Source organism: Montipora capricornis, chromosome 12 (assembly GCF_036669925.1).
Source record: "Montipora capricornis isolate CH-2021 chromosome 12, ASM3666992v2, whole genome shotgun sequence".
NCBI lineage: Eukaryota > Metazoa > Cnidaria > Anthozoa > Scleractinia > Acroporidae > Montipora > Montipora capricornis.
The window spans coordinates 930,712-942,389 of NC_090894.1; the positions used below are offsets into that span (position 1 = coordinate 930,712).

General features: G+C 39.6%; 1 protein-coding gene across 2 annotated transcripts in view; it reads right to left on the reverse strand.

Moving 5' to 3' along the window:
* The window catches only part of LOC138026723 (uncharacterized), a 34,831-nt gene extending 32,857 nt beyond the window's left edge, over positions 1–1,974 (reverse strand). For both annotated transcript variants that reach the window (XM_068874175.1, XM_068874172.1), the window contains exon 1: positions 1,825–1,974. In XM_068874175.1, the coding sequence (XP_068730276.1) occupies positions 1,825–1,858 (34 nt within the window). In that variant the 5' untranslated portion in view covers positions 1,859–1,974. The remainder of the gene's footprint in view (positions 1–1,824) is intronic.
* Between the last annotated feature and the right edge of the window lie 9,704 nt (positions 1,975–11,678).

Here is an 11,678-nt window from a genome sequence, read left to right on the forward strand (position 1 = left end):
TGATTTATTTCGATGTCTCAATCATCTTTATTGTAGTCTTCATGCATTTATTATTTGATTTTGCATATCGGTTAGAAATGAACAAATACCACCTCTTAAAGCCGACAAATTGGAATTGGTCTATGCCTGCCATTAATTATAATTTTATATCAATCATCTTAAGCATAGCATCCCAACTATGACCCGGACTAGTGAAATTGTGACATGGGTCTAGTTTATAACATTTTAAACGTCTTTCCAAAATTTTCAAAAACATCTGCTGATAAAAGGATGCCTGAGTTGAAAGACAAGTCATGGTATTGACCCATATTGGTTAATTTAAATATATTCCAAACATTTTGAGCATGTTTACAGGCTTTATTAGGCATATGTTCATTGTTAAATATGCTGTAAAATTCCTCTTTTGATGGTAATTGTGTAACATTGAATTCGAATTTGTCAAAACTATCCATGTAGTCAAACGGATAAACACCTTTTTGTTTCATAAGGTGGAACTGTTTATCCTTAAAGACTTCTGAAGTATATATATTTGGATGCTTTGACAGGTAGATTACTGACTAGTTTATCAAGAGTTGAGCTCAAAAATTGAAAACTATGAAGAAACACAAGATGATTTCCAAGAATGAAAGCCATATATTTTTCCATGTTGTTTGGTATAGCATTAATGTTCATTTCAATATCTTTACCTTTTCTTGTTTTTGTAAGTATGTTTCTTGGCTATTGCACCAATGTTTTGCACGATAAATTTTCTATCATACCCTTTCAAATCATGAAATATTTTTATTGTTTTTGAATCAATTCTAATTTTAAGGTTACAAACTTGGTGAGCTGATCCTCTAATTACCAGTAACATGGCAATGGTCTCTTATTTTAATGTCTGTTCCAGATTGTTCAATCACAAATATGACATTTAGTAGAAGATTTCAAATCTGGTTTATCTTTATCAATCATTTTTAATGGTTTGTTGCAATATTGTTTTGTTATATTTTACTCCATTCAACCTCGATTCGCTTAGTGGAGATTTTCTTAGCACTTTTCGGCGATGTCTCAAGCGCAATGGGGACAAGACTAATCAGAGGTGTGTCCGAAAAAATCGCAAGAGTGTTGCGTAGCAAGAACGTCAAAGTTGGTTTCAAGCTTGTAAACACTTTGCGAGTACAGTTTTGCCAAAACCAAAGGACAAACACCCCACCTTACAATCGCGTTGTGTACAATGTAATTTACAGATAACACATGATTATCGCAGGAGATTTTTGTTAGTTTGAAGCGTGGCATTCCGAGAGCGCCCCCAATGCCGACAACAAACATACTGAAATCCCAGCCATTTATAACTCTCTCCCATAATTAATTCTCTTGCGCAACGCGATATCTGTGAACCGTTAAGAAAAGCTGTTGATTTTTGTAATTCTTAACCCACGAACGCCGAAGATTTTTGGTGGAAACACCTTCCTTAAATTACTGTTAACGTTATATTTTTATTTATGAGAAAAACTAACGCGGAGAGATTTCGACGTTTCGATGACATCCTGTCATCATTATCAAGAAATTATCATTATCAAGAAAGTGAAAAAATTTTAGTTTTCGGTTTAAGTTTTCGGTTAAGTTTTTTGTCTACTTACTTATGTAAAATTTTTTCATTTCCTTGATAATGATGACAGGATGTCATCGAAACGTCGAAATCTCTTCGCGTTAGTTTTTCTCATAAATTTAATAACAAAAGTCAATCTTAAACGTTATATTTAACGTTACAAAAAGGTAGCGTTTTTTCTTAGTGTCCATCCCTGACTGCAAAGTTAATGTTTTCTGTTGATCAACATCTCTTACCGTTACGGTTTGGTTTCCCTACACAGTTCCCCATCTGACAATCCCTGGTTTAATTTACTTTCCTGTGAATGACAGTAAGCGAAGCTTTACCGAAGTAAAGAATATTTCCCAGAAAGACGTCACTGAGAAGTGATACTTTGTGGAACTACGAATGGGATGTCACCAAAGGAATGGCTTTTTCCGCGTAGATTCTGCGTCATCGTTCACGTCGTGTCACGTGATGTTTGATGTAAACAAACCATTCGAGCAAATCGGGCATACAAACCACATAGTGTGACGGTGTGGCACATAAAAGTCACCAAATGTTGGTCTCTTTTTGCGTGGGATTTTCAAATGATAGAACGGAGACACTAGTCACTTCGATGGTTAGGCTTTGGTGTGGGATGTGATAGTTTCGACAGGATTTATGGGGGTGAGTCAGGTTTTTTTCCCCCACAGCATTCGATTTCTGACACGAGGCGGACGGATGCGAATATGTCATTACGAATACCTTCATGTCTAAAAATTGTGATATATATGTTCTTTGAGCTAAATTATAAAACAGATTGAATGTGATTTGAGCGTGTTTAAATTGAGTCTCCTCTGTGAGGAGCACTACTAGAAATATTTAATAAATGTTATTATGTTTTAAGTAAACAGCCAATCACAAGCGAGAAACGTGACGGTAATTAGTTTGTGGTTTCATGTCGCTTCTGATTGGTTGCTGCGCAATAAAAGAGGAAATGTCAAAATCAAATCAAAGAGTTCACGGTCTCGGAAAGGCTTTAGTAATTCAAATGTCGAACTTGTCATGTGCCGAACTTAATTTGCCTTCCACTTAAAGACCGCAGACAAGATAAATTGTGTTTTTTTTGGAAAGGGCTTAGGAACGGTTGTGGTCGGCCAATTAAGTTTGACGTTTCAATGAATAGGTGTACTTTTCTTAGTTTGTGTACGTCGAAACTCATAAAAAGTACGGCGTCTGAATCCTTTAATTCGATAACGCCGATAACGCCAAATTGACCGAACAGTTCTGGCTATCTTGTTTGAAACAGTTTGAGTCTCGCCCCTGGACGCTTACTGTAATTTGCGACACAAAACGAAATGAAAATCTGTATTTTGCGAAATGAACTCAAAATCTGTAATTTACGACACTGTGAAAATCTGAAATTATAGATTTTCATTCAGCAAAATACATATTTTTATTTCACAAATTACAGATTTTGAGTTCATTTCGCAAAATACCGAATTCTATTTCGTTTCGTTTCGTTTTACAAATAAGGCACAACATGTGTAAGCAAATGACTAAGAGCTTCCACCCAATGAATCTCCCATAATGCAATACGTTGGGGGGGAGGGGAGGTGGGGTCAAGCTTTCTGTTAAGTTCTGGAAGTTTCTAGAAATTTCCAAAATCCGAGGTTTTGCAAGTTTTAGATTCCTTCAGAAGCTGGAAATTGTCAGCTAACATGTATTCCTGTTTATACCTTTTATTTCATAAATTCAATTCTGAGAAAAAGTTAAAAAAAAAGTGTGTAACACACTTTTTGACTTCTTAGTTATAAATAGTCCTGACTTAACTAAAGTAATGTTAAACTGCAATTTTTAGCAAAGCTCATGTTTAATTGCACAAGCACCATCTTTTGCATGTGAAAGATCTTCCCAGTCAATTCAAAAACTGAACTTTTCTAGTGGCTTGGTAGCCCACTGGGCTAGTGAAGCACTTTCTTTGACTGTCCTTAAAAGCTGGGCTAGCAGAATTTTTGAGCCCTGAACAAGTAATCTAGTATAAACTCTGCATTTTATGACAGTCAATGACTGGAGATCTTGATAACACTCAAATTTTAATTCAATTATGTATATATTGATCAGTATGTGTTTTTACTATATGTCGCACAGGGTCTGGGAACAACTAAATTCACAAATTTGATTGGCTAAAATCGATATTGACCTCAGTGTTACGATTTCCCTATCTAGACAGGTTAGGGTTAGAGTCTGATGTGAATGAAGCATCCATACAGCTCACGATGTTTGAATCAGATTCAGAGTTCTCAAGGTCTTGCCTGTTAGTAATGTTATTGACCTTGCTTTCACTGCAGAGAGATTCCCCTAGTCTTTAAGTTTCAAAATTGCAGTAAGCATCACAAGTAGGTTTAACTATTTAAATTCTTCTTGCGAACTTATCTGAGATAAACTTGATGCAGAGCTTGCCCCCTCAGAGACTGGTAATTCATTCAAAATAACTGAACAATGGTCGGAGTTTTTAAACTCTTAAAACCTTAAATCTGATCCAAAAGAAGCAGTGGAAGAACTTCGTTGTGGCACAAAACAGCCATTAGCAGAACGTTTTCTTCTGCACAATGTCGTTCAAGAATTAAGGGTTTTCTTTTGCTCCCTTTGGTCAAGAAAGTTTGTTTTATCATGAGTTTTAATTAAACGTGAGATCATTCGCAAATTCGATGAGAGAAAATCTCCACACAACTTGGACTTCCACTTTAACAACCAATCGAGTGATGAAGCATATGAATAATCCCTGTTACTCACATGGGTTGAATTCATGTGAAAACTAGTCTGGGAGCATATGTACTCCCGCGCCCTATTTGTGAAGAGAGGAAGCCACTAGACTAGTTGTGTTCAGGGTAGCTAAAATAACAAAAAAAAAAGTGATGTTGCCTTTGCAACCCCCACGGAGGGAAGTTCGATACTTGCTTCGTTCCTATCTTCATCGCGACATCGTAGCTGCAGGTGAAGTCAAAAACACTTCAAGAATGGCTGTTCCAACATATAAATCACCCGAAAATTATTTGAAAAGGATCGATTTCAACCCAGCACTTGCTGAGACAATTTTTCGAATGAAATAGGATTCCACTGCAATTTGTGCGAAAAATAGAAAAAAAAAATTAATTAATTCCTTGAGCTGCGATTGCAAGTGGGCGCTAGCGGAGATGAACAAAAATGGTTGTGTGACGTTTATGGTAAGTCACTCGTCTCCAGAAGAAATCTCTGTTTAGTCCGGGAGCATAAGTTTAAATATCAGGTTCCGTGGGTAATTCGTGAAGAAAGCAAGCCACTGGGCTAGTTGTATTCAGGGGAGCTAAGATAACAGAAAAAGGGATGTTTCAACCTTTGCAACCAGCACGGAGGAGTGTTAAGGGGTGTTTTTAAAAAGACGTCAAACCGTCAGAATAGAAACGAGGTTATGGATAAAACCGTATCATATCTTCAATACACAAGGGTTAAGTTAGAATGTGTCAAGTATGCAATAATATACGATCTAACCTACTGTTTTGCTGTCACGTGGTCACTGTATCATGAAAACCGAGGCTCCGAGTAGTTGCTCTAATGTCGATAATGCCAGCAAAATCGAGAAAACTTTTAACAAACTGCGTCCATTGTTGCAAGGGTAAAAGAACAAAACCATTCTTATTAAGCGAGGCAACTGAGGAATATCACGCATTTTTCCTGTTTTTATAATAAATTTTCTCGCATCAGAGCTTAGAAAAACCACAGGCAACCCATCTTAGACAAGCACGATTTTTGATTCCTATGAAAAATAGTAACTACAAGAAATTCGAAGATTTTTTTCAGATTGTATTTACCTGATGTGAATACTCACACTTGATACAAGATACAAAGACTCTCATTTGAACATGGTACAATGGCTGCAATTTTCGAGCTCCCTCTTGTACTGGAGATAAGGCATTTCCATGGGTATTTATGATTGGGAGTAGAATGTACGTTCACTAGCAATCTTATTCAAATTCGCTGTTCAAGTTATCATCAGAATCAGATATGTACTCGTACTCGGCTTTGTCAGCATCGTCATTTCTGTCGTCTTCTATGGGTATTTATCATCGGGTGCAGAATGTAAGTTCACTGGCAATCTTATTCAAATTCCCTAAACAAATTATCATCAGAATCAGATATGTACTGGTACTCGGCTTCGTCTTCTTCATCGTTGTCACCACCGATGTCTTTGGGCATATTTTTGCAATATTCGCCTATGTTAGAGCAGCCACAGAGGTCTGTGCAGTTCATTTCAGCCTTCCTGCACTGACAGCACTTGGTCGTGCGCCTTTCCTTGACACATCTGCACTTCACGAGATGAATAATGGCCTGAGGAGCAGGGGGTAGTGTTGTCATGACGGGAATCCAAGCCTTGACCTCTTCTTCCCATTCCCACCCGAAGTCCTTTGGTGATGGCAAGGCTGGATTTGGGTCCCTGTCACTGTTCCATACTAGTTACTGATAGTGGGCACGAAGAATGACCTGATGAAATGCAGATAATGTGGGTGGAAGTCGTTTTGTTTGGCTGTCTTCTTTGTGAGGAGCCCTCGTCTCAACGCCTTGACTGTGGAGATGTTTGTCGTGGGAAGAAAAAACTGGCAGACGAGCATTTCCACTGCCCTATGGGACTCGCTGCTTGGTAGATCACTTGTCCCGAGCTGTGACAATGCGTGGATTACATCTTCACTTGCTTCATTGAAAATACTCCAGCAAGTTTCCCCTTGTTTGAGAATGAGCCTGTATTATCCGCTCCTGCCTAGGCATGGAAATCCGGTAGTGCTGCTGTCTTTTTAGGGCCACGAGCACGAACTACAGGCTGCAGCTTGATCTCGAGAGTGTTCTGACCTTTGCCAGTCACAAACACTGTATTGTGACAGAGATCGGGATATCACCTCAGAGAAAGAATAAAGACATCTGTGTCCGGGGAATGTATCCTGATTTCCGTAGCTCCATTGGCTGTAGCATCAAGGGCATGCAAGACGATCTTCGTGTCAGCTTCTTCTTGGTCACTCTTCAAATATAACATATCTTTCTTGTTTCACTGGCATTCACAACCGTACTCTATCACCTTCCGGGTTCCATTTCGCTCTGCATGCTCGACGGCTGTTTGTGCGAGATATTCCGCCAGCTCGTTCTTTGTAGTAGCATGGGAAAGCAGCTTTTTCATTGTGACCTTGGTGATATGCGTGGAAGGCGTTATGCGATAATAAACCGGATGCTGGTTCCCCTGTCTCTTCCTGCGTGTAACTTCCTTCAGAGATAACGGGACATCGTATCGATCAAAGATGGACTTCGGGTGGGAATGGGAAGAAGAGGTCAAGGCGTGGATTCCCGTCATGAAAACACTACCCCCTGCTCCTGAGGCCATCATTGATCTCGTGAAGTGCAGATGTGTCAAGGAAAGGTGCACCACCAAGCGCTGTCAGTGCAGGAAGGCTGAAATAAAATGCACCGACCTCTTTGGCTGTTCTAACACTGGCTAGGATTGTGAAAATATGCCCGAAGACGTCGGTGGTGACAACGATAACGAAGACGACAGAAATGATGATGATGACGACGAAGCCGAGTACGAGTCCTTATCTCTGTGGCTCAGTGGTAAAGGGCGCTTGCGTTGAGATCCGGAGATCCCGGGTTCAAGACCCGCTCTGACCACTGGTTGAATTTGTGTTTCATTGGCCCTTTGGGGAGCGGTCAATTAAGTATGTATGTATGTATGTATGTATGTATGTATGTATGTATGTATGTATGTATGTATGTATGTATGTATGTATGTATGTATGTATGTATGTATGTATGTATGTATGTATGTATGTATGTATGTATTCTGATGATAATTTGGACAGCGAATTTGAATAGGATTGCCAGTGAACTTACATTCTGCTTCCAATGATAAATACCCATGGTAATGCTTTATCTCCAGTGCTAGCTGTAGCTCGACATTTGCAGCCATTGTACCATGTTGAAACGAGAGTCTTTATTATATCTTGTATCAAGTGTGAGCATTCACATCAGATAAATACAATCTAAAAATAAAAGGTTCTTCCAATTTTTTGTAGACTTGTAGACTCATAGGAATCCAAAAACGTGCTTCTCTAGTATGGGCTGCCTGTGGTTTTTCTAAGCTCTAATGGGAAAAAAATTATTATAAAAACAGGAAAAAAAGCGTGATATTCCTCAGTTACCTCCCTTTTACCCTTGCAACAATGGACGCATTTTGTTAAAAGTTTTCTCAATTTTGCTGGCATTATCGGCATTAGAGCAAAACACTTGGAGCCTCGTTGTCATGTCACAGTGACCACGGTACAGAAAAACAGTAGGTTAAATCGTATATTATTGCATACTTAACACATTCTAATAATTTGCGGAGACTTGAGCCTTGTGTATTGAAGATATGATACGGTTTTATCCATAACCTCGTTTCTATTCTGACGGTTTGACGTCTTTTTTAAAAACACCCCTTAACACTCCTCCGTGAGGGTTGCAAAGGTGGCAACATCACTTTTTCTGTTATCTTAGCTCCCCTGAATACAACTAGCCCAGTGGCTTGCTTTCTTCACGAATTACCCACGGAACCTGATATTTGAACTTATGCTCCCGGACTAAACAGAGATTTCTTCTGGAGACGAGTGACTTACCAGAAACGTCACACAACCATTTTTGTTCATCTCGGCTAGCGCCCACTTGCAATCCTAGCTGAAGGAATTAATTTTTTTTCTATTTTTCGCACACGTTGCAGTGGAATCCTATTTCATTCGAAAAATTGTCTCAGCAAGTGCTGGGTTGAAATCGATCCTTTTCAAATAATTTTCGGGTGATTTATATGCTGGAACAGCCATTCTTGAAGTGTTTTTGACTTCACCTGCAGCTACGATGTCGCGATGAAGATAGGAACGAAGCAAGTATCAAATTTCTCATCAGGGTGATGGAGAACATGACGCCCGTAACTGCCCAAAAGCAGTTGGAAATGTCTCTAGAAACGTTTGTTTTGGACTTGTGATATCATGTCGGCCAGAAATATATAAGGTTACTGATCTCTTGTAGCTTCCAGAATCTTGCTGAGAACCGCCATGATCAAAAGCCGTGTAAGCAAGAATTTATTGCAGGAAGAACTCGTTTCCAGTCGGCGATGAGTCGGTTTTCGTAAACAAACATTGTAATTGTGACCAGGGCGTGACTATTTCGTTACAGTTCGTTTACGTCATGCTTAAGCATGTGGGCTTATGTGTAATATGATCGAACCTCGAGGCGATGTTTTCCAGTTTTGTCATATGTTCCAAACTAAATAACATCGATAGCATATTTAAGGATTTTGGCCTCTTAAACACACGATGTTCGCCTGTGAATCGAGATAGAGGTATGTTGTAATCACTGACTGTTGGTACGTTGTGTCTATTGTTTTCTGGTATCATTTGAATGCTTCCAAATTTTGTGTGATTTGGCTTATCACCTATCGCAGTTGTAATGCATGCTTTGATCTACAATTTGTATCTGCTATGACCTTGGCGCGGTTTAGTTAGTGATTATGCACACCATTTTTTTTTAGTTTTTGCGTGTTGGATCATCATTAAACAAGAGTTGCAATATGTCTCAATCGACGTTGATGACTCCAATTCAGTACAGAAACCTATCGCCGTAATAGTAAAAACTCTGCAATGTTATCTGCGAACCTTACACGCTTTGAACAAATGGACTCAGATGGGGATGACCTGTTCATTTCTTCTCCTTGGAAAGGCGCGAAAGTCAGTAAAAGTAATTGGGATTCGAAATACGGTGATATATGCCAGTCAATCCCATCGAAGTATTAAAGAAGAATAAAACAACGCGATGTAGCGCTCGGCCGAAAGAGTTTACCGAGAAAATGAGAGATTTCCACTTTCAACTGATGGAAAGAGACTTTCTGGCCTCACACAGAGCTTGCTCTAAAGTCTTATGTATTCAATCAATTGTAGCTGAAGAAGGAAGAGGGACACTAGATAAAAGAGCAGAAGATTTCACCGACGCCTACTTCGCGTTATTTGATACCCAAGAAGACGAAGAACAAAGGGCAGAAATGAATCGTGGCTACGACGACCCAACTTGTGGAACCAAAGAAGCCTTTAATTGTGTTAACGGTAAAATCCTCGCCATTCAAGAATCCAGAGATGATTATAGCTCCGTTTCCTCACATCGAAGTAGGCATCCGCGTTCGTTCAAATGTTCTAATTCTTTCAGGGCCTCTTCATGGCAAACAAGGGCTGAAGTTTCTCTATGCAGAAAGTGAAAAGAAAGCATCGCTTAAGAAAGAAGTAGACGGAGTTAAGAAGATAAAAATTCTGAAAAGATTGGTTTCTGCTCAAACTGAGTTAGAAGCCTTAAACAAGATAGAGGAGGAGCACTTTGGAGTTGATATTGAAGAGACGACCCTTCCGAAGAGCAACTGCTCCGAAGAACATCTAGAAAACTATTTGCAAGCACAAGTCAGTTCTGTTTTTTATCCACCTATCCACACCTCCGCGACACTATATTTGACAGTGACAGCATCAAGTTACTCTCCTACTCCAATTATAAATGTGACTGCTGAAACCAGTGACATCTTTTCTAAAGATGCCAGCTCCAGTCCCGTAGTTCGTGCGTCACCTGCGCAAGAACAATTTCAAAGGGCTCAGTTGTCCTCAAATCTGATCCCATTGCTACACCATTTGATAGCACCATTCCATTGGACGAATCAGCAAAGAAGACCTTTTCCAGATGCAAATTTAAATTACTATTGTCCTGTTGCATCGGTTCCTGTCGTTTCCACAGGAAAGAATTTAATGCAGAGGTTGCCTAAATTGTTCGCTTAAAGACAAGACCGAGACTCCCATTTTAATAATAATAATAATAATAATAATAATAATGATAATAATAATAATGATAATAATAATAATAATAGTAATAATAATAATAATAATAATTTATTTACTTATAACGCGCAAGTATCATTTACATTTTCACCTGCACGGCTATTTTCACCTGCGTGGCTATTTTCGGCTAGAGCCAGTAGTATTCGCTGGAAACCCCCTTATTCTACCCCCAGTGGATCAAGTCCTTTGAAACTTTGATTGAAAAGAAAACAAAGTACCGTTCAGATCGTCTCTTCCATCTAGGCAAATATACAAGGGGTGAAGCCAAAGAAACGGCCGGCTATTTGCTTTCGCTAGACAATGCAAGTGCTTATAACAAGGCAAAGGAGGTCTTAGCCAGTCGCTTGGAAACCACTCCATTGCATTATTGCATGACGACGTTTTGGCAAATCAGAATGAGGCATCCCCTTTAGAGGGAAGCAAGCCCAGTCAAAGAAACCGTATATCCCGTTGTATCGAAGTGCGCACCACCAACAATAGTGTCAAAACAGTTTCACGTTTCCTTACCTTGCCAGATTGGATCCACCACAGTGACGATCAAAACAATAACACAATAATTTACACCCTACTTGATGATCAGTCCGATGCCTGCTTTATTAAGCAAACTGTTGTAGAGAAACTTGGTATAAGTGGCCCCGAAGTTCATCTCAAATTTTCCACAGTCCTAGCTGAACAAGCAATGTCAAGCAAGAAGATTACAGCTCTGGTGGTTCGTTGCGTGTATGAAAGTGCAGAGATCTCCCTTCCTCAAACTTACACGAGAGATATCACTCCTGCAAGGCGCAGTCAGATCCCTACACCTGAGACAGCCAGAAAGTGACCTTACCTTCAGAAAGTTGCAAATCACTTGATTCCATACGATGATCCGTTAGAAGTCTGCTTGCTGTTCGGAATCCATTGTTCGTGTGCTATCAAGCCTAGAGAAGTTGTCCCGGGAAATGACGATGACCCCTATGCAAAGAAGGCCGCTCTTGGGTTGGGGTGTAATGGGCATGGTCACACCTGCTTTGTGAGATTATGAAGACAGGGGGTCAACCAGTCCAGTTCATTGAAAAGAAAGTATGTCACTGCTTTGAAGTCTCACAACAAGGAGATTGTAATCGCAGCCCAAGTAAAGCAATTGTTCGAGCTTGACTTTAGCGAGGTGCAAACTGAAGGTCCATCTCTCTCTTACGAGGACAAGAAATTTATATCGAAGATCCCAGAGG